This window comes from Spermophilus citellus, assembly GCF_964194105.1.
Source record: "Spermophilus citellus genome assembly, chromosome: 8".
NCBI classification, from domain to species: domain Eukaryota; kingdom Metazoa; phylum Chordata; class Mammalia; order Rodentia; family Sciuridae; genus Spermophilus; species Spermophilus citellus.
Genome location: NC_138189.1, coordinates 155,004,209 through 155,027,068, shown reverse-complemented (window position 1 = coordinate 155,027,068; position 22,860 = coordinate 155,004,209). Strand labels below are relative to the sequence as shown.

Here is a 22,860-nt window from a genome sequence, read left to right as displayed (position 1 = left end):
TGTAGCTGAGGAGGCCCAAGGCAGGTGGAGGGTGCTCTCCGTGGGCCTCTGTGAGTACATCAGCCTCCTCCCCAGCCCTCTCTCTGGTAGCTCCCAATAGTTTTTCTTTTTATTTTATAAAAACAAACAAATTTCCTTTCTTATTTTTTTTCCTACAACAAAACAATAGGTAGTTTCACTCAGAAGACAGACCCCGTCTTCCACTTCCCTCCTGTTTGGAAACAGGCCTATAGTCCCATCTCACAAGGACAGGGAGGTAGTGACCACCGCCCGAGTGCCAGGGCCTGCCAGCCTCGTCACTTGGAGGGGATTTCGTCTCTCTTCTCAGCGTGCTTCACTGCATGAGCCTGGGCTGCTGTGCCCATGACCAGGCAGCCGGGCTGGACACACAGAAAGTCCACACCTTCCCTGGGGCACCAAGCCTGCACACCCTGAGGGACTGAGCCACCACGCAGACAGCTCTGCATCCCAGTGGTTCTCCTGAGCCTCCTCCACCTCTGCAGAAAAGCAAGGCAGTCTGGTCTCCCGAGGAAGACCTGGCCGGTCCTTCCCAACATCCGTTCAGCACTTCCCACGTCTACAAGCCCCAGGAACGTGGACACTCCACTTGCTAAGCCCACTTAGAGCAGAGAGTAGCCTAGGAAGCAAACCTAAGAAAATTACTTTCCTTCTAATTTTCGATATTATTAAAAGGATGTGCTAAAAAAATCCCCAAATGAGCCCAAATAGTGCTGAGACTAGCCTTCCCAGGAGCTGGGCTTTGCTATGTGTTAATCTAGATGCTCTTTCCTGACGTGTCAGATACCAAGTACAAGTGAACTTCCTGCACAGAACAGGCTTCCCTGCTCAGTCACCGGCTTTAACAGCGTCGGAGCCAGGGAAGCGTGCCGGAGCGCGGCTGCGAAGGCTGCCTCAGGAACCGGCCGCCCCGGATTTGACATTTCAGTTACTCTTCATCACCACTAAGCCACGTACCCGTTGCTGGATGGGCCAGGGTTTCGTGATTGCAGAAAGATCGCAGGCCGTCATCAGCATCGCTCTGCAAGGCAAGAGACAGACAACTCGACCCTGCACCCAGCACACAGAGGCAAGTCAAGGCCTCCCCCAGGAACGGCAGAGCAGGGCTCACACGGAAGCTGGCCGTGCTGGGTCACAGCCCCAGACTCTGCGTCCATCCTCCCTGCCCCATCAGCCCCAGGGGCACAGAGAGAAGGGGTCCACCTCTGCAGAGACCTTGCCAGTTACTGCCACCGCCTCCACCAGGCAGCGACCCTCGGTGGCAGCATAAGGACAGCGCTGCCAACGGTTACCCGCCAAGAGTGACAGCAAGTTCTCTATCACGAGTCAGGAGGTCCGAATTCCCTGGCTCCTTGTGGCTACCCTGAGCATGCTCAGCCACACACAGCCTCTGACAGACAGGCTCCACCTGGCAGGCGGAGGGGGCAGGAGACGAGCTCTCAGGCCCACCACCATGCAGACTCTGGAAGAGAGCTCTAGTGACCATGAGAACACTGCTGTGTCCAGAGTGTTCCCATGTTGCTGCTGGGACAGGCAAAGCCTTCTCCTGCAGCAACCACCCACAGTGCAGGGCTCCTCTGTCCCTCTAGGCCTGGCAGGTGCAGGGGGCTCACTATAGAGCACCCCTCTGTCCCTCTAGGCCTGGCAGGTGCAGGGGGCTCACTATAGAGCACCCCTCTGTCCCTCTAGGCCTGGCAGGTGCAGGGAGCTCACTGCAGAGCACCCCTCTGTCCCTCTAGGAATGGCAGGTGCAGGGAGCTCACTGCAGAGCACCCCTCTGTCCCTCTAGGAATGGCAGGGTGCAGGGTGCTCACTGCAGAGCACCCCTCTGTCCCTCTAGGCCTGGCAGGTGCAGGGAGCTCACTGCAGAGCACCCCTCTGTCCCTCTAGGAATGGCAGGTGCAGGGAGCTCACTGCAGAGCACCCCTCTGTCCCTCTAGGCCTGGCAGGTGCAGGGAGCTCACTGCAGAGCACCCCTCTGTCCCTCTAGGCCTGGCAGGTGCAGGGAGCTCACTGCAGAGCACCCCTCTGTCCCTCTAGGAATGGCAGGGTGCAGGGTGCTCACTGCAGAGCACCCCTCTGTCCCTCTAGGAATGGCAGGGTGCAGGGTGCTCACTGCAGAGCACCCCTCTGTCCCTCTAGGAATGGCAGGGTGCAGGGTGCTCACTGCAGAGCACCCCTCTGTCCCTCTAGGCCTGGCAGGTGCAGGGAGCTCACTGCAGAGCACCCCTCTGTCCCTCTAGGAATGGCAGGTGCAGGGTGCTCACTGCAGAGCACCCCTCTGTCCCTCTAGGAATGGCAGGGTGCAGGGTGCTCACTGCAGAGCACCCCTCTGTCCCTCTAGGAATGGCAGGGTGCAGGGTGCTCACTGCAGAGCACCCCTCTGTCCCTCTAGGAATGGCAGGGTGCAGGGTGCTCACTGCAGAGCACCCCTCTGTCCCTCTAGGCCTGGCAGGTGCAGGGAGCTCACTGCAGAGCACCCCTCTGTCCCTCTAGGAATGGCAGGGTGCAGGGTGCTCACTGCAGAGCACCCCTCTGTCCCTCTAGGATTGGCAGGGTGCAGGGTGCTCACTGCAGAGCACCCCTCTGTCCCTCTAGGAATGGCAGGGTGCAGGGTGCTCACTGCAGAGCACCCCTCTGTCCCTCTAGGAATGGCAGAGTGTAGGGAGCTGACTGCAGAGCACCCCTCTGTCCCTCTAGGAATGGCAGAGGGTAGGGAGCTGACTGCAGAGCACCCCTCTGTCCCTCTAGGAATGTCAGGGTGCAGGGTGCTCACTGCAGAGCACCCCTCTGTCCCTCTAGGAATGGCAGGGTGCAGGGTGCTCACTGCAGAGCACCCCTCTGTCCCTCTAGGCCTGGCAGGTGCAGGGAGCTCACTGCAGAGCACCCCTCTGTCCCTCTAGGAATGGCAGGTGCAGGGAGCTCACTGCAGAGCACCCCTCTGTCCCTCTAGGAATGGCAGGTGCAGGGAGCTCACTGCAGAGCACCCCTCTGTCCCTCTAGGAATGGCAGGGTGCAAGGAGCTCACTGCAGAGCACCCCTCTGTCCCTCTAGGAATGGCAGGTGCAGGGAGCTCACGGCAGAACATGCCAACATGAAACACCTCTTGCCTACCCACACCAGGCAGATGATGGTAGGGAAACCCATGCACAGAAAACCAGTCCACAGATGGCAGGGTGGACCCACGTGAGCACAACCACCCAGCAGGGGCAGAGGACGCTCAGTGCCAGGCGCACAGCCTGCTTTCCCTGACCGGCCTCAATAAGAGAGGCAGCACAGAGGGTCCCGTGTGCTGACCGTGCTGGTAAGGAAACTGTCGCTGGCCACATGCTTCCAAAGCACCTGAGGGGCAAGGACAGGTGCTCTCACAGCAAGGAGGGTGCTGAGGGACCCCGTGCAGGCCGCTCATTCTCTGCCCACCACTCTCTCCACCTCACTGCCCACCAGCTCCCAGGAAACGCTGCCTGTGCACAGCATCAGCTGGTCTCCTCCCACTCAGTCTGTCTCTCTGCAGCCCAGACCTGGGAGCCTTGTCAAGGATGCAGTCCTCACAATTCCAAAGGTGGCAGCAGTGACAGCAAGGGTGGCCTCATTCCAGGGAGAGGGACAGGTGGGGTGACGTGGGGACCAGGACCCCTGGAGCAGTCACAGTAACAGTGAGGGTGGCCCCACACCAGGGAGAGGGACAGATGAGGTCACCTGGAGACCAGGACCCCTGGAGCAGTCACAGTAACAGTGAGGGTGGCCCCATTCCAGGGAGAGGGACAGGTGGGGTCACCTGGAGACCAGGACCCCTGGAGCAGTCACAGTAACAGTGAGGGTGGCCCCATTCCAGGGAGAGGGACAGGTGGGGTGACGTGGGGACCAGGACCCCTGGAGCAGTCACAGTAACAGTGAGGGTGGCCCCATTCCAGGGAGAGGGACAGGTGGGGTCACCTGGGGACCAGGACCCCTGGAGCAGTCACAGTAACAGTGAGGGTGGCCCCATTCCAGGGAGAGGGACAGGTGGGGTCACCTGGGGACCAGGACCCCTGGAGCAGTCACAGTAACAGTGAGGGTGGCTCCATTCCAGGGAGAGGGACAGGTGGGGTCACCTGGGGACCAGGACCCCTGGAGCAGTCACAGTAACAGTGAGGGTGGCCCCACACCAGGGAGAGGGACAGGTGGGGTGACGTGGAGACCAGGACCCCTGGAGCAGTCACAGTAACAGTGAGGGTGGCCCCACACCAGGGAGAGGGACAGGTGGGGTGACGTGGAGACCAGGACCCCTGGAGCAGTCACAGTAACAGTGAGGGTGGCCCCAGACCAGGGAGAGGGACAGGTGGGGTGACGTGGAGACCAGGACCCCTGGAGCAGTCACAGTAACAGTGAGGGTGGCGCCAGGCCAGGGAGAGGGACAGGTGGGGTCACCTGGGGACCAGGACCTGGAGCAGTCACAGTAACAGTGAGGGTGGCCCCAGACCAGGGAGAGGGACAGGTGGGGTGACGTGGAGACCAGGACCCCTAGAGCAGTCACAGTAACAGTGAGGGTGGCCCCATTCCAGGGAGAGGGACAGGTGGGGTGACGTGGAGACCAGGACCCCTGGAGCAGTCACAGTAACAGTGAGGGTGGCCCCATTCCAGGGAGAGGGACAGGTGGGGTGACGTGGAGACCAGGACCCCTGGAGCAGTCACAGTAACAGTGAGAGTGGCCCCATTCCAGGGAGAGGGACAGGTGGGGTGACGTGGAGACCAGGACCCCTGGAGCAGTCACAGTAACAGTGAGGGTGGCCCCATTCCAGGGAGAGGGACAGGTGGGGTGACGTGGAGACCAGGACCCCTGGAGCAGTCACAGTAACAGTGAGGGTGGCCCCACACCAGGGAGAGGGACAGGTGGGGTGACGTGGAGACCAGGACCCCTGGAGCAGTCACAGTAACAGCGAGGGTGGCCCCATTCCAGGGAGAGGGACAGGTGGGGTCACCTGGGGACCAGGACCCCTGGAGCAGTCACAGTAACAGTGAGGGTGGCGCCAGGCCAGGGAGAGGGACAGATGAGGTCACCTGGGGACCAGGACCCCTGGAGCAGTCATAGTAACTGAGTGTGGCACCATACCAGGGAGAGGGACAGGTGGGGTCACCTGGGGACCAGAACATTGGAGCAGTCACAGTAACAGTGAGGGTGGCACCAGGCCAGGAGGGGGCAGGTGGACCCATGGATTGCCCAGCTGTGGCAGGGAACATGCAGCCACCCTGTGGCTCCCTGGGTCTCAGCATGGTGGTCTCAGCCCCTCCATCCCTAGCAGGGTGGCCACAGCGAGCCTCTGGCAGGAGCTGAGATTTGCCCCTCAATCCTATCTGGAGGTTGTGCAGAGAAGGGACAGGTCCTTCAGTGGAGCTCCATGCTCTCAGGTCAAGGGGTGTCATCGTACAGCCCCCTCTCTGGGCTGCAGAAGGCTGGCGCCCAGCGACCACCTCGGGCCACAGTGGCCATGGATGTGCCGCGAGCACAGGCACTGTGGGGGGACGTGCTGGCCGGAGAGTGACTCACAGAAACAACTCCTTCTGATGAGGGTCTTCCAGGTTGAATTGGTTCTTTCTTATGAGTTCAAAAAATTCCCCTCGCCTCCTTGAAATAGAGAGAACATGAGGCAGTTATGAGGTCCCCTGCTCGCCCCGGTGACCTAGAGGGTCACGGGGACACCTTCCCTCGCATGACCCAGGAGACCACCACCTGAAAAGACGTGATTCCCCACGTTCCCTCCGCTTGCGTGGTTTTGGTGGAAGGTTAAACTTCACCTGGTTTTTAACCACAAGGAGCAGTCCTTTCAGTTCTGGAATATTTTAATAAAAAGTGAGTACCAAGTGTGACATCAAGTGAGATTTACGGCATGTTAGGGTCGGGACCTAACGAGACCCACAGGTTTCAGGTTAGCTCTGTCTACCGTGTTCCTACACATTGTGAAACAGAGCGCAGGGCCGTGGCTGTGTTAGGAAGGCTCTGGAAGCTAAGGAAGGCCTGGTAAGTTAGCGTAGCCTCTGTGGTCATCCCAGGAGCAGGCAGGGTCAGCGGGAGGAGCCGCTTTGGGCCCAGCACTGCTGAGTCTCTGAAGAACTACTCGGCACAGCGCTCAAGGTCCAGCTGGAGGCAGACCCAGGGAAAGGAACGCCCGTGTGACGGCCCTGACCGTACCTGCTGAGAACCAAAGTCAGGAGGTCTCACCTGGTCAGGTGAGACCCGCGAGGCCCAGAATGCCTGGGCAGGCTGTGAGGTCACAGGTGGTTCTCAAGTGCCTGGTCGTGTGCAGTCCTTACTCAGCAATCATTTGATGGGAAGTTTACTGTGTTTCCTGCTGTTCTCCTTAACTCAGTGTCTACCCCTCACGCAGCAGGTGTTGTGGGTGCTGCTGGGGCCGCGCCAGTGGACATCTGGCGTAGGTGGCTGGGTGTTTGTGCTGTTTGCTTTGCTTCCCCAACAGTGGCTCAAACTGGCCCCAGGACCCTCGTGCAGAGGACAGGCTGTGCTCCTGGGAAATCGGGTGACCCCCACTCCCCGTCTCACAGGAGCACCAGCACTCTCCCTGCGAGGTGGGAACCCCCGACTGTCGGGCTCGGAGAAGTGCCTTGCTGGGCAGACGCACAGTCACCAACGCCACCTTCACCGTCTCAAAGTTGTACGCGAATGTCCCCTTCTGGTGCCAAAATCAAATAAAAAGAAACCTGAGCTGCTTTTTTGGCTCTGGTAGCTCTTCCTGCCCCCAGGGTTGGATGGTGGTAGGAAGGAGGTGCGAATGGAATGAGCCCCACGTGGGAGAGGGGGAAGGCCACAGGCCCATGAACCTTCAGCGGGAATGACCTGGAGTCAGAGATCTGGGCCATCATGGCTGCAGAGACACCGTGGGAGATGACGAAGGGAAGCAGCCAGGTGTTCTGTGAGTTTTAGCTCTCAGTGAGCAACGGGACAGAGTTCTCTGGCTGCCAAACTTAAAACTCCCCGCCCACCTGAGGGTCAGCGCTGCCAGGGGTCTGAGGACGGCCCAGACCTGGGCCTGGTGCAGGAAGTCCGCAAGACCTGCCTGGGAGGGGTCTCCTAAGACTCACTTGATGTACAGCGCCAGGTCTGTGGCCAGGATAGCTTGCTTGATCATTTTCAGCGTGGCCTTGTACTCTTCCACAGAGAGGCCGCTGAGGATCTGATTGCCCTTGATAGAGAAGAGAGAAGCATCACCAGACGCTGCGGGGAGCATCCGCCACATCCGGAACACAGCTCCCATCACCTGCCCCCAGCAGCGCGGGAGATGGCACCGTCTGCTCTTCCCCGCCACCCTGGGTGACATGCCACTTGTTCCCAGGCCTGAGCACAGACAGAACATCTCCTGGCCACCTACTCGTCCTTCTGGCAGGTTTTGGACTACAATCTAACAGCAAGTAAAACTGAGAAGTGAAGGGGTGTCAGGAGCGGAGCTGCGAGGGTCAAACCGACGATCCGGGTCACGGCCCTGTGGCTTCTGTGATAAGCCCAGAAGGATCCTCATGTGAATCCACACATCTTGGTGGCTCTCTAGTGTCAGACGGAGTAGAACGCACAGCGCAGACACACAGAACACACCCAGAACATCTGTGAACGGAGTCAGATGTGTCTCCTTAATCAGCGCCCACAAAAGCCCAGAGGCCTGGGAACGAGGCCAGGAGGCAGAGGGTCTGCTGTGAGGACCAGGCACCTGCCGGCCATCCAGGCGGGGGCCAGAGTGCACGGTCTGGAGGAGCCGAAGCACTGCAGCAGTGGCAGGGCTGAATCAATGACCAAATGCGTCACTCAGCCACGGACATAGAGGTCCTCTAAACACTGAGTCATTTTAGATTCTGAGCCAAGCGGAGATGCTTGTATTCAAGATAAAACAACCTCAAGCACAACAGGAGGCGTCTTTACACTCTTACTTTTCCTTCCCAAGCAGAGGCTGTAACTTCTGTACATCATGTTAAAAGATGAACTATACAGCAGGCCTCGCTGTGGAGCCGACACACGTACAGCCGATTCCATGTGTGCCAACACACCGTAACCTGTACTGTCCAGTAAAAGAAGGACTTCCAACACGCGGATGGCAGAGCTGCCTACGAGTTCAGCAAGGCCTTTCCCACGACACCACACACATTTCTGCAGAGTCTTGGTTTTGAAAAGCTGCACACTGGAAATCGCACACTTACGGGGAGAACAGGGTTGGGATAGACCACGCGAAACCTAGGCACAGAACCAGGCCCAGGCCAGACCTCTGGCCGAGCAGGTCCCCAGTGCCCCTGAGATGTGAGAGTAAGAAACCAGCAGTGGAAATGAGAAGGTGGGCGCTGAGGCGAAGCCAGGCAGGCCAGGACCCAGGTGACCGCCCACGTGGGCCAAGGCCCGCACCTCCTGGGTGCCTGTTGAACATTCTTAGAACAGACCCTGCCCCCAGGAGACTGGGCGGGGGGCCTTCCTTCCCTGCCGAACTCAAAATCCAGCACCCACAACTCTGGCTCATCGTAGCCCGGACAACTTGTGTAAGAACTGCTCCTAGAGTGTACTGCAGTGACACAGGGACCAAGCTGTGACAGTCACAGGCCCTGGCAACGCCGCGAGGAGGCCATCTATGGGACGTTCTGCGGAGGCGGGAGCAGGCTGCGTGCATCTTCACCTCCATTACACCAGGGTCATGAGGAGTGGGAGCAGGTCCTCACACCTCAAGTGACAGCCAGCAGGTCCTGTGCAAGGTCCTGCAGGTGAGGGGACGGGCCAGGGCCTGCGTCTGGACACCTCCGTTTGACACCGGGAGTCCCAGGGCCAGGCTGCCTGGCTCCACTAGGGGGCGCTCTCTGGGGGCACACGTGGCCCTGAGGGAAGCGCTCCAGGGGGCGCCCCAGGCTCCTGGCACCGGGGCTTCCTACCAGAACAGGGCCGAGAGCACCCGGCCTCCGACGCCTGCTCTCCAAGTCTGGAGAGGCCCGCAGGCGGGTGTGGGTGAGGAAGGCGCTAGCAGCAGCTCACGGGAGCAGGAGGGAAGCCACCCTGCAGGAAGGGGGAGCCTGAGCCTTCCCGTCAAGCTCCCAACTCCCCGGCCCCGGCCATCTGGCTTCTCCATTGAGAACCAGGGACGACATGGTGGGACCTCAAGAAGCGGGAGGGACAGAGATCGCCTTGGACTCTGGGTATTGTCCCCAGGCTCAGAAAGGCACGAGCCCAGGGCCCACCCACAGACGCGGTGATGTGTATGCTTTGGGGTCCCCCAGCCAGTGCTGGTCAGCACAGCAGTCAGGACGTCCCTCTGTCACACGGGTCACACGAGCAGACAGACATGGCACGGAGGCCCGAGGCCTGCGCTCGGCAAACGCCCCCTCAAATGCCCTGGCGCTCCTCTCCTGCTCACTGCCCTTAAGGTCGGGAGGTTCTGTGCACGGCCGGCGTCTGCGCACACGGACAGCGGTCCAGGCAGCCCGGCCGTCCAGCAGCGCCCTTCCTTGACAACAGGGTAGCATTAGACGTTTTAGTGAAGAGAGGGCTGTGTGCTTCTTGGTGGCACAGCAATGCTCACTGTGCGCCAGGCCAAGCCAACGCCCAGCGCCACAGTGGGAGAGGAGAGGTGTGACTCCAAAAGCAAACCCCAGGCTGCAGAAGCCAGAGAGCCATGCCCACGGGGTGGCCCACGCAGCCCCGCCACCCACGGGGCAACATGGAGACGGCTCAGGTTGGCAGAGGCGCTGTGAGGTCTCCGCGGATCTGGTTCCTGTGGCTACCCCGACGAGAAGGGCGCGTGTTCAGGCTCCGTGCTGCAGGTGGGAGCAGCGGGCGGGAGCCGCAGAGGGCACTCACCGGGCTGTTGAGGATCATCAGGCACTGGTCGAAGTGGTGATGCTCCATGATGGAGTGGCAGTACAGCTGGGCCAGCGGGTGCTCGGTCCTGTGGGCGTGGAGAGGAGAGGCCGCGTCCTCAGTGTGCTGAGCTCAGCAGACGGCCTCACCCAGCAGCCCAGCCCACCCGCCCTCCGCCCTCGGGTGAGCAGCCACCTCTGGTGCAGGCGGTCCGCCCGAGGCAGGAGAACCGGCCTGTCCTGAGTGTGAGCAGGGTGGGTGTTTGAGCAGAGTGGACCTGCAGGGGGGACAGGAAGGGAGAACGGCCCCAGGGGTAAGGGAACACCTGCTATACATAAACATCATCGCACACAGGACCGTTCTCAATTTCAAAACTGCAACTGACTTAGGACTCTGAAACCAATTCACAGGTGAGCTTCGCCTTGGCAGTAAAGCTCAGGCGGGGTCGATGTTCCCAGCACTCATGAGGTGGAATTCAGGGGCCGGTGCACTGGACCGAGGCCCAGGGAGCTGCCCAGGCTCAGCCCCCTGGAGGGAAGCAGGCAGCTGAGTCAGTTGGTTCCTGGTTCCTGCAGTGCCCGACGTCGCCAGCTCTCTGAGTTGACCCAGTGGTGCCCGGGCTGAGCAGAGAGGCCAGGCAGTGCCCAGTTCAGCCGGCGGGAGACAGCCAGGCCTGCACAGGGCGCACTGCCTGTATCCAGGGCTTGCCTCTGGCCCGGCGCAGCCCCCACCATCTCTGCTCCCAGCTGCAGGAAGGGGCCAGTGAGTGCTGGCAGGTGTCCGAGGTCCCTGGCTAGTGGCTACTCCCTGCGGTTCTCTGACCAGCAGGTAATTGGTGGAGGGTTCAGAAGATGCTCGAGGCTGAAGGACTGTGAGGTGTGAGCCCCTGGCCAAGTGAGCCGCCACAGGGAGATGAGGGCGTGGAGGTGAGGGCCGCCAGGCCCAGAGCCCCCCTGCCTCACCCATGCTCACTCCTGGTCCTCGGCAAGGGGAAAGACGAGCAGGCATTGCCGGAAGGAGAAGGATGCCTGGGCCACCTGGTGAGCTAGCCTCACCCAGGGGGCTTCCAGGAGCCTAAGCCAGGGAGGCTGCAGGCCTGGTGCACTCCACCGTCCCAGGCCGTGCCTGCAGGGAAACCAGGCAGAGACCACTGCAAGACGGGCATCTCGGCACATGCTCTGGTGACGGAGGTTCAGAGGTTGCTGAACTGGAACCTGCTTGGGTGGACACACACGGCGGAGAGGGGATCCGAGTGCATCTCCTGCCCTGCATCACTCTGACCAGCGCCTCACGCTCCACGTGGCCTCCACGGGCTGCCTGGGCTAGGAAAGGCAGTCGGGGCCTCGACACCAAGCTGGAACGTCAGCGGGCATCACTTCAGCAGATGCAGACAGGGTGTGTCCCCTCGGGGAGTGGACAGGTGCAGGCGGGCTCGCCTGACATCTGACAGCACAGCCTCGGGAGCCCGCAGGAGGGAGGCAGGGCCCCCACTGCCCGCTCACAGCCATGCTCAGAAAGCCAGGCGTCGTACCCTGCGGCCTCCCACTCCGGCAGACGCTGGTGCCCAGGAGGATCTAGAAAACCATGCGGGCAGGGGTCCATTCCCTGAGCTCAGAGCTGTGGCACTCAGCCTGCCTGGCCAGCCACAGGTCCAGCTCTGAGAGCGCCGTCAGGACGTGTGCAGAAACTGGAGGCCTTTGAAACAACAGGCAGCGAGAGCCCTTGGGAAGGCTACCTGCCCCCCCCCCAGGACCACCAGCACCAGCGCCGAGACACGCTCCTCACCCAGGGCCCAGACCTCTCCTGCCACCTGTCCCGGACACCAACGCCCTGGGGTCTGCACGGCCACCCTTCTCTGCGCCCATCTGACCCTCCGACCTCCTGGCCCTGGCTGGCACTCTTCACGACAGGGATCGGCACACCCCACAGCCTCGGGGCAGCGGGGCCCAGACTGATGGCCACTGCCCCCACCCACCAAGGCACAAGGCAGGTCGTGGACACCACGGAAGGCTGAGGGCAGCCTAGGGGACATCCAAGACCCGTGGTGTCAGCTGGCACAGGCCCTGTTCCCAGCAGGCGGCAGCAGCGTTCAGTCCTTCAGAGTCACAGGCCCCCGTTCCCCGCAGGGTGGGCTCTCCATGGCGGCCGCTGACGTTGGGGTGTTTGGACTGACTCTTCACTAACACCGGGGTCTCCAGGCTGCCATGACCCAGCCTTGGCAGGGGCCCCTCACACTAGACAGGCTCCATGGGTGGGCCTGGGGACCCCGCCTGCACTCTCCTTGGTCCCCTGGAGGCCGTCCAGTCCCAAAGGCAGGGCAGGACGCCAGCCCCTTCCTGCACCTCCATCTCCAGGGCTGGGGGCACCCTCAGGACTCCTCTCCATCTGGACCCAACTCCCTGTGGGACTGTGCCTTCCACCTGCCCTCCACGCCACACTCCAAGAGGGCCCGCCCTGTCTTCATGCAGGCGACAAGTGGTTCAAATTTAAACTGAACACTGGTCCTGGCCGACACTCCCTCCTCCAGCAGTGGAGCTGGACCTCACTGGCCCAGGCCGACACTCCCTCCTCCAGCAGTGGAGCTGGACCTCACTGGCCCTGGCCGACACTCCCTCCTCCAGCAGTGGAGCTGGACCTCACTGGGCCCTGGCCGAAACTCCCTCCTCCAGCAGTGGAGCTGGACCTCACTGTCCCTGGCCGACACTCCCTCCTCCAGCAGTGGAGCTGGACCTCACTGTCCCTGGCCGACACTCCCTCCTCCAACAGTGGAGCTGGACCTCACTGGCCCTGGCCGACACTCCCTCCTCCAGCAGTGGAGCTGGACCTCACTGGTCCTGGCCCACACTCCCTCCTCCAGCAATGGAGCTGGACCTCACTGGCCCTGGCCGACACTCCCTCCTCCAGCAGTGGAGCTGGACCTCACTGGCCCTGGCCGACACTCGCTCCTCCAGCAGTGGAGCTGGACCTCACTGGCCCTGGCCGACACTCCCTCCTCCAGCAGTGGAGCTGGACCTCACTGGGCCTGGCCGACACTCCCTCCTCCAACAGTGGAGCTGGACCTCACTGGTCCTGGCCGACACTCCCTCCTCCAGCAATGGAGCTGGACCTCACTGGTCCTGGCCGACACTCCCTCCTCCAGCAGTGGAGCTGGACCTCACTGGTCCTGGCCGACACTCCCTCCTCCAACAGTGGAGCTGGACCTCACTGGTCCTGGCCGACACTCCCTCCTCCAGCAGTGGAGCTGGACCTCACTGGCCCTGGCCGACACTCCCTCCTCCAGCAGTGGAGCTGGACCTCACTGGCCCTGGCCGACACTCGCTCCTCCAGCAGTGGAGCTGGACCTCACTGGCCCTGGCCGACACTCCCTCCTCCAGCAGTGGAGCTGGACCTCACTGACCCTGCCCGACACTCCCTCCTCCAACAGTGGAGCTGGACCTCACTGGGCCTGGCCGACACTCGCTCCTCCAGCAGTGGAGCTGGACCTCACTGGGCCTGGCTGACACTCCCTCCTCCAACAGTGGAGCTGGACCTCACTGGGCCTGGCCGACACTCGCTCCTCCAGCAGTGGAGCTGGACCTCACTGACCCTGCCCGACACTCCCTCCTCCAACAGTGGAGCTGGACCTCACTGGGCCTGGCCGACACTCGCTCCTCCAGCAGTGGAGCTGGACCTCACTGACCCTGCCCGACACTCCCTCCTCCAACAGTGGAGCTGGACCTCACTGACCCTGCCCGACACTCCCTCCTCCAACAGTGGAGCTGGACCTCACTGGGCCTGGCCGACACTCGCTCCTCCAGCAGTGGAGCTGGACCTCACTGACCCTGCCCGACACTCCCTCCTCCAACAGTGGAGCTGGACCTCACTGGGCCTGGCCGACACTCGCTCCTCCAGCAGTGGAGCTGGACCTCACTGACCCTGCCCGACACTCCCTCCTCCAACAGTGGAGCTGGACCTCACTGGGCCTGGCCGACACTCGCTCCTCCAGCAGTGGAGCTGGACCTCACTGGCCCTGGCCGACACTCCCTCCTCCAGCAGTGGAGCTGGACCTCACAGGCCCTGGCCGACACTCCCTCCTCCAACAGTGGAGCTGGACCTCACTGGGCCTGGCCGACACTCCCTCCTCCAACAGTGGAGCTGGACCTCACTGGTCCTGGCCGACACTCCCTCCTCCAGCAGTGGAGCTGGACCTCACTGGGCCTGGCCGACACTCCCTCCTCCAGCAGTGGAGCTGGACCTCACTGGCCCTGGCCGACACTCCCTCCTCCAGCAATGGAGCTGGACCTCACTGGTCCTGGCCGACACTCCCTCCTCCAGCAGTGGAGCTGGACCTCACTGGTCCTGGCCGACACTCCCTCCTCCAACAGTGGAGCTGGACCTCACTGGTCCTGGCCGACACTCCCTCCTCCAGCAGTGGAGCTGGACCTCACTGGTCCTGGCCGACACTCCCTCCTCCAGCAGTGGAGCTGGACCTCACTGGTCCTGGCCGACACTCCCTCCTCCAACAGTGGAGCTGGACCTCACTGGTCCTGGCCGACACTCCCTCCTCCAGCAGTGGAGCTGGACCTCACTGGTCCTGGCCGACACTCCCTCCTCCAGCAGTGGAGCTGGACCTCACTGGTCCTGGCCGACACTCCCTCCTCCAACAGTGGAGCTGGACCTCACTGGTCCTGGCCGACACTCCCTCCTCCAGCAGTGGAGCTGGACCTCACTGGTCCTGGCCGACACTCCCTCCTCCAGCAGTGGAGCTGGACCTCACTGGTCCTGGCCGACACTCCCTCCTCCAGCAGTGGAGCTGGACCTCACTGGCCCTGGCCGACACTCACTCCTCCAGCTGTGGAGCTGGACCTCACTGTCCCTGGCCGACACTCCCTCCTCCAGCAGTGGAGCTGGACCTCACTGGTCCTGGCCGACACTCCCTCCTCCAACAGTGGAGCTGGACCTCACTGGCCCTGGACGACACTCCCTCCTCCAGCAGTGGAGCTGGACCTCACTGGCCCTGGCCGACACTCCCTCCTCCAGCAGTGGAGCTGGACCTCACTGGTCCTGGCCGACACTCCCTCCTCCAGCAGTGGAGCTGGACCTCACTGGCCCTGGACGACACTCCCTCCTCCAACAGTGGAGCTGGACCTCACTGGCCCTGGCCGACACTCCCTCCTCCAGCAGTGGAGCTGGACCTCACTGGCCCTGGCCGACACTCCCTCCTCCAGCAGTGGAGCTGGACCTCACTGGCCCTGGCCGACACTCCCTCCTCCAACAGTGGAGCTGGACCTCACTGGCCCTGGCCGACACTCCCTCCTCCAGCAGTGGAGCTGGACCTCACTGGCCCTGGACGACACTCCCTCCTCCAACAGTGGAGCTGGACCTCACTGGCCCTGGCCGACACTCCCTCCTCCAGCAGTGGAGCTGGACCTCACTGGTCCTGGCCGACACTCCCTCCTCCAGCAGTGGAGCTAGACCTCACTGGGCCCTGGCCGACACTCCCTCCTCCAGCAGTGGAGCTGGACCTCACTGGCCCTGGCCGACACTCCCTCCTCCAGCAGTGGAGCTGGACCTCACTGGCCCTGGCCGACACTCCCTCCTCCAGCAGTGGAGCTGGACCTCACTGGCCCTGGCCGACACTCCCTCCTCCAGCAGTGGAGCTGGACCTCACTGGGCCTGGATGACACTCCCTCCTCCAGCAGTGGAGCTGGACCTCACTGGTCCTGGCCCACACTCCCTCCTCCAGCAGTGGAGCTGGACCTCACTGGCCCTGGCCGACACTCCCTCCTCCAGCAGTGGAGCTGGACCTCACTGGCCCTGGCCGACACTCCCTCCTCCAGCAGTGGAGCTGGACCTCACTGGTCCTGGCCGACACTCCCTCCTCCAGCAGTGGAGCTGGACCTCACTGGCCCTGGCCGACACTCCCTCCTCCAGCAGTGGAGCTGGACCTCACTGATCCTGGCCGACACTCCCTCCTCCAGCAGTGGAGCTGGACCTCACTGGTCCTGGCCGACACTCCCTCCTCCAGCAGTGGAGCTGGACCTCACTGGCCCTGGCCGACACTCGCTCCTCCAGCAGTGGAGCTGGACCTCACTGGCCCTGGCCGACACCCCCTCCTCCAGCAGTGGAGCTGGACCTCACTGACCCTGGCCGACACTCCCTCCTCCAACAGTGGAGCTGGACCTCACTGGCCCTGGCCGACACTCCCTCCTCCAGCAGTGGAGCTGGACCTCACTGGCCCTGGACGACACTCCCTCCTCCAGCAGTGGAGCTGGACCTCACTGGTCCTGGCCGACACTCGCTCCTCCAGCAGTGGAGCTGGACCTCACTGGCCCTGGCCGACACTCCCTCCTCCAACAGTGGAGCTGGACCTCACTGGCCCTGGCCGACACTCCCTCCTCCAGCAGTGGAGCTGGACCTCACTGGCCCTGGCCGACACTCCCTCCTCCAGCACTGGAGCTGGACCTCACTGGCCCTGGCCGACACTCCCTCCTCCAGCACTGGAGCTGGACCTCACTGGCCCTGGCCGACACTCCCTCCTCCAGCAATGGAGCTGGACCTCACTGGCCCTGGCCGACACTCCCTCCTCCAGCAGTGGAGCTGGACCTCACTGGCCCTGGCCGACACTCCCTCCTCCAGCAGTGGAGCTGGACCTCACTGGCCCTGGCCGACACTCGCTCCTCCAGCAGTGGAGCTGGACCTCACTGGTCCTGGCCGACACTCCCTCCTCCAGCAGTGGAGCTGGACCTCACTGGCCCTGGCCGACACTCCCTCCTCCAGCAGTGGAGCTGGACCTCACTGGTCCTGGCCGACACTCCCTCCTCCAGCAGTGGAGCTGGACCTCACTGGTCCTGGCCGACACTCCCTCCTCCAGCAGTGGAGCTGGACCTCACTGGTCCTGGCCGACACTCCCTCCTCCAGCAGTGGAGCTGGACCGCACTGGTCCTGGCCGACACTCCCTCCTCCAGCAGTGGAGCTGGACCGCACTGGTCCTGGCCGACACTCCCTCCTCCAGCAGTGGAGCTGGACCTCACTGGTCCTGGCCGACACTCCCTCCTCCAGCAGTGGAGCTGGACCTCACTGGTCCTGGCCGACACTCCCTCCTCCAGCAGTGGAGCTGGACCTCACTGGCCCTGGCCGACACTCCCTCCTCCAGCAGTGGAGCTGGACCTCACTGGCCCTGGCCGACACTCCCTCCTCCAGCAGTGGAGCTGGACCTCACTGGCCCTGGCCGACACTCCCTCCTCCAGCAGTGGAGCTGGACCTCACTGGCCCTGGCCGACACTCCCTCCTCCAGCAGTGGAGCTGGACCTCACTGGCCCTGGCCGACACTCCCTCCTCCAGCAGTGGAGCTGGACCTCACTGGCCCTGGACGACACTCCCTCCTCCAGCAGTGGAGCTGGACCTCACTGGCCCTGGACGACACTCCCTCCTCCAGCAGTGGAGCTGGACCTCACTGGCCCTGGCCGACACTCCCTCCTCCAGCAGTGGAGCTGGACCTCACTGGCCCTGGCCGACACTCCCTCCTCCAGCACTGGAGCTGGACCTCACTGGCCCTGGCCGACACTCCCTCCTCCAGCAGTGGAGCTGGACCTCACTGGCCCTGGCCGACACTCCCTCCTCCAGCAGTGGAGCTGGACCTCACTGGCCCTGGCCGACACTCCCTCCTCCAGCAGTGGAGGTGGCCGCACTGGCAGGTCCAGTCTCCCTCTCCAGCACCCAACGGTCCCCGTGTTACACAGGGAGGACTCACTCAATGCTGTCTGTACTGGTCATCATCATTTCTTGGACCATGGCTTAAAGACAGAATCCACACCTATGTCTGCAGCCCTTCTGCCAGGGGAAGCGCCACACTCTAGCAGCTGCTGCTTACCCATCGGTTGACAGCCAGGGCACTTCCCCGTGTCATTTCCTCAGCTCCGAAGCCGAATCCCGTCAACACGGCCAAGATGGTCTTCCTGTACCCCAGCAGCCTACCGCAGACGTTTCTCTCTGAAACCCCAGGGCCACACTGTGCTTTCTCTTGTGCAGTGTGCACCTCCCCCCGGGTCCCCCAGTGCCTGCTCTTGCAGTGATAATCCCACCTCCACCGAGACCCCGCTTTTCCTCACCCACCGTGCCGTGGGAGAGGCAGGCATGAGCCGTGCTCCTGTCCCCATGTTCCGGGCGCCTGGGAGACCCCGCACAGCTGACCTTTTGGCGCGGATGGTGAGCCACAGTGTCAGACACAGCCTGGGGGCTGCCTGGGAGGCCTCTCCTACCTCAGAGAGCCCTCCTGAGGGGGGCTCCAGGACCTGGCTCAGTGCTGGGTCCTGTCGGCCGGGAGCTCCTGCTGCCCACTGCTGCCCACTGCTGCCCCTCTGGCGCTCTGACTTTCTCTACTGAGGAGTCGGGACGTTCAGTGGGGTCTGCCCCAGGTCCACCCCTCGGAAGACAGGGCTCTCTATGGGAATGCTGAGGGTGCTCTTCTCCCTGGAGCCCCCCTGAGGAAGACCCAACTTTAAGTATGGCCCATTTGCTTAGAAGGAAAGAGAAAACCCTGGAAAATTCTTAGCTGCTTCTTTGAAAAACCACAGGAAGAGATGAAAGTCTCTGAAACTTTAACTTTTTTAAGAAAGCTATCATTTGGCCCAAGTCTGATCTGAGCAACATTCAGCAACCTACGACTTTTCCCAGGAATTTTTGTTGTTGTTAAAAGAGAGGATGACGCTCCTCAAGATGTTTATCTGGTAATTATTTTTATATAAACAAAGAAAAAATAGTTGAGTGGATTTTCCTCACTGTCAGGCAGAGCAGCAGGGCATCATCTCTGTGCCAACAGCCCGGTGACGAGAAGACCCTAGGCTCTGTGGCGGGGTGGGTCCATCACAGCTCGTGCCCACTGGTCTTCAGGTCATGCTGCCGAGACGTCACCTGTGGCTCGACTACGCTGGCAATCTTTTCTTGTCCACGTTGTTCCCTTTCAGAACTTCTCTTCAAGTCAGAATCAGGATGAAGTGCAGGGGACAAAGGACCTGTCACCCTTCTGGTTCTCCAAAAGGCAGGTTTTCAAGAGGGACCAGCAGCCTGTGACCCCAGACCGGAGCCCAGGGTCAGCACAGGACACGGCTGCACGTCACTCGATGCTTTCCACAGGAAGCTTTGGGGCCACGCAGAGAAAGGCCGGGAGCAGAGCCTTCTCAAGCTGCGGGACGCCTGGTCCCCCAGAACTCCCGAAAGCTCACTCCTGTGCCACTGAAGGGCGCTTGTGGAGAGAGGTTCTGCATCAAGAGGTGGACTTTTCAGCCAAGTTGCTGTAGGAAAATAGCCATGTCACAGAGGCTCCACCGTCTGCTGAGGGTTGATGCTGCCTCTCCATGGGGCCTGCAGCGGGTGCACCACTCGCTTATGGCCTTGAGGTCAGAAGCTCTGGTCCAGGCCTAGGGTCCTCCCTCAGGACCACCAGGGGCAGGTTCCAGTGCCACTCGGCGTCTCTAGCATCTGCTACTGAACTCACACAACTTGCCCCGGCCTTCCCCTTGGCCTGGGTGCGGTGACGCCACCCTGAGGTGGCTGCATCTTCTCCGTCTGCAGCTCCCTGGCCAAGGCCACGGGGGGACTGTGCAGGGGAGTGGACTTGGAACTCAGATCTGGCCACGAGGCCTACTTCTCCATAACCGTGCTAGGTGCCTCCCCTGACCCTGACCCACAGAAGCCTTGTCCAGAGCGCGGCCAGGGAAGCTCATGTCCACACTGTCCTCTCTGCTCCAGGGGAAGCTGCCCCCCAGCAGCCTTGGTAGTTCTCTAGAGATGCTCCTACGCCGGGAGTGCACGTACTGAGGCACAGCTCCCGCCACTGCCTGTGAGACACCATCCTCACTGAAGCACCCGAGCCTGTGGCCTGGGGAGCTGGCCAGCAAAGTGCTGTACTTGGTCGTTCCCCTAAATACAGCCCATGTGCATGGAAGGAGCTCAACTGAGACTCCCACCATCCACTTCTTTCTGTGGCTTTAACTTTAAACACACGCCCCACAAAGGCAGAGAACGCTCCCGTGTGGCTGGGCAGCCGCTCACCGCTGTATGTAGGAGTTGTTCACGCCGCGGTGATCCAGGTCGTGGCTGAGCGCGGCGATCAGCAGCGCCAGGACCTCCAGGTCGGTCAGCTTGTTCTGAGGGTGTCGGGAGGAGAGAGGCAGTGAGCGCGCTGCGCTGCTTCACCAGGACCCACTCTGCGGGAAGCAGCATGCAGGCACCCGCAGCAGGGCACCACAGTGCCTCTCAAACAGAAGCCAAGGAGTCTCAAAAGTAGTCATCTGTCCACACCGAGGAAATATCATTTGGGGGGATTCTGGGGAAGGACCCCAGAGCCAGCCAAGGGCTGAGCCCTGAGCCACACCCCAGCCCCAGGCCACTGACTGTTCACTCTCTGTGTGTTTGGGGAAGCCTGTGACAAGCCTTAACCCACTTTCTCTCCTTCAGTTCCCTGCAGACTGTCTCCCTCGCCTGTCAGCCGCGGCACCACTCAGAAATGTGGGCATGGGAACTCCAGCAGACCGCAGAAACAAGACGGCCAGGGAGAAAAACTTGGCCTTCGAGATTTAAATGCCGTGTTCCTGAGCCAAACGTGGGTCATTTCTGAGTCTGCCTTACGGCCTCGGGGCTCCCAGATGCGAGTTGGAGTTGGCGCAGGCCCTCCTGCGGAATCACTCAGTGCTACACAACAGGTTTCTAAGCACACACAAAGACCGCTGCTTCTGAGCACCCTCTGCTTAAGTGTCTCCTATGTCTCATGAACGTTTGCCCCGGCAGGGAAACGCTATCCAGCATCTGCACAGCCTCTAGGTCAGCGGTCACTTCTACGCCCGTGCTGGGCCAGCGCTCCACCACCGCTGCGGCCCAGCCTTTCCTGCTTTCAGATCTAGCCATGTGAACCCCTGAAAGCTGAGACAGACAAGAGCTGTGGACTTCATTAAAGAGCAGAGTGAGGAGTCTGAACGAACGGAGGCCTGGGATGGATGCAGGACACGGAGGATGACTGCTGATCCCTGCTGGGATAGGGTTTCAACAGAGATGGGGTGAGATGGGGCCTGGGAAGAGCGATCGCCTGCACTGTGTCTGCACATCTCCCTCCAGTCCCTGGCCAGTGTCGAAGGAAGCAGACCTTTCTACAAGGTAGCACTCGGAATCATCTGAGTGCTCCAGAGGAAACAGTGGAGAGCCCGGGGTCCCCAAGAGGCCCACTAGCCGTGGGCGGCTTCTGGGGGGCGCTGCTCTGCCTGGGGTGGAGGGAGCAGGGAAGGGGGGACTTCTCACCCCTCCAGCACTGCCTGCCACAGGAGACGATTGCTTTCCTACAAGCATTCTGGATAACAAGAGGTTTCCTAAGGGTCTGCGTGGCCGCTCGGACTGTCTGTGACAGTGAGCCACGAGGCGTTTTGCTATCCCAGGCTTTCTGACAAACGCGCCCTCTCCAAGTGGCAGGTAGCTGATTCCAGTCCCCACTAGTGCACATTGCAAGGACTTGGAAGACTCTGCTGTCCCTCTCCCGGGCACTGGCTCTGAGCGGCTCCATGCGCACCTGGATCTTGCCGGCTCTCAGGGCAGCAAACATGCACTGGGCAGTGTTGAAGGCGTGCCTCCAGTTGTGGTAGGCCACATGCTTCCGGTAGTTCTTCTTCACACTCAGGACCCACCTGCACAGCACCTGTGGAGACAGCACAGGAGTGACAACAGCCCAGCACCGCACACTGCGGCACAGGCACTGCAGAAGGCTCAGTCCAGCCTCGGCAGTGAGAGGGGCAGGCCCCGTGCCCGACACCTGTGCCCGAGGAAGCTCCTGGCCAGGGCCTGCTGGGGGGCCAGGGCTCAAGCTGGGGCAGTTCCAACCGGAGCCTAGGAACCACCAGGCTAACCAAGTTAGACATAAGATGCAAACGCTGCGGAGAAAGGCACCCTTGGCATGGCAGCACTGGCTGGCTCCTCTTGGTTGTTAGTGCACCGCAGAGTGCGTGTGTGACAGTGGGGTGCATTCTGACACATTCACACGTGCACAGGACAAAATCTGCTCATTTCCAAGGTCCCCAGTACTTCCCCTCCCCTCCCCTTCCCCGCCCCCAGATCTCTTCCTCTCTGGCCCTCCTTCTGTGATTTTAGGTATCTCTCCATTACAGAGGGACTTAGAGTGGAGTCCTGGGATCCGTTCAGTGTTCACAGCACAGTGCGGTCAGCTCCATTCTGCAGCCCCCCTGTCCTTCCCCTCCTCTCTCCACCAATCCCCTTCCTCTATTGCTCTCCCTTCTATTTTCATGATATTTCCCTTTTAAAAATTCCTTAGTTTCCTATGACTTCTGTATATGAGAGAAATCACCCAATCCTGGGCTTTCTAGTCTGGCCTCTTTCACTTACATGATGTTTTCCAGGTCCATCCACTCACCAGTGAGAGATCACTTCATTCTTCCTTACAACTGAGTAAAACTCCACTGTGTATATGCACATTTCCTTTATCCATTCCTCTGCTGATGGACACCTGGGCCAGTTCCACCACTTGGCTCTGTGACTGTGCTGCTATAAACATCAGTGTGCCCCTATCACTGTAGAATGCTGACTTCAGATCTTCTAGATAAAGACCTTCCTTTAAGGAATCTCCACCCTGCTTTCCAAAGTGGCTGTATTAATTTGCAGTCCCACCAACAATGGATGAGTGTACCTTTTCCCCACAACCCTGCCGGTGTTTATTATTGTTTGCAGTCTTGATCGTTTCCATTCAAACAGGAGTGAGATGAACTCTCAGAAGTTCTGGTTTGCCTTTCCATGATTGCTAGGGATGTTGAACCCTTTTCACACACTTGTTGGCCATTGGGGAACTCCTTCTGAGAAATGCTGGCTCAGTTCCTTGGCCTGTCGATTGCATGGGCTCTCTATATTTCTGGTGTTAAGCTTTTTGAGTTCTTCATGTATTTTGGATATTAATTCCTGTTGAAAGAGTAGCTGACAAAGATCTCCTCCATTCCATAGACTCTCTCCTCGGGCTCATTTCCTTCACTGTGCAGAAGATTTTTAATCTGATG

The 22,860-nt window shown here is 61.2% G+C and overlaps 1 protein-coding gene across 1 annotated transcript in view; it reads right to left on the bottom strand.

Annotated features, from left to right (window-relative positions):
* PDE5A (phosphodiesterase 5A) overlaps positions 1 to 22,860 on the bottom strand; it is a 92,524-nt gene that overhangs the window by 7,333 nt on the left and 62,331 nt on the right. Inside the window, exons 13-18 of the mRNA XM_081304413.1 lie at positions 21,372 to 21,497; positions 19,868 to 19,962; positions 9,836 to 9,923; positions 7,096 to 7,196; positions 5,546 to 5,623; positions 976 to 1,039 (exon numbers count right to left, since the gene is read on the bottom strand). Of these exons, the coding sequence (XP_081160539.1) occupies positions 976 to 1,039; positions 5,546 to 5,623; positions 7,096 to 7,196; positions 9,836 to 9,923; positions 19,868 to 19,962; positions 21,372 to 21,497 (552 nt within the window). The remainder of the gene's footprint in view (positions 1 to 975; positions 1,040 to 5,545; positions 5,624 to 7,095; positions 7,197 to 9,835; positions 9,924 to 19,867; positions 19,963 to 21,371; positions 21,498 to 22,860) is intronic.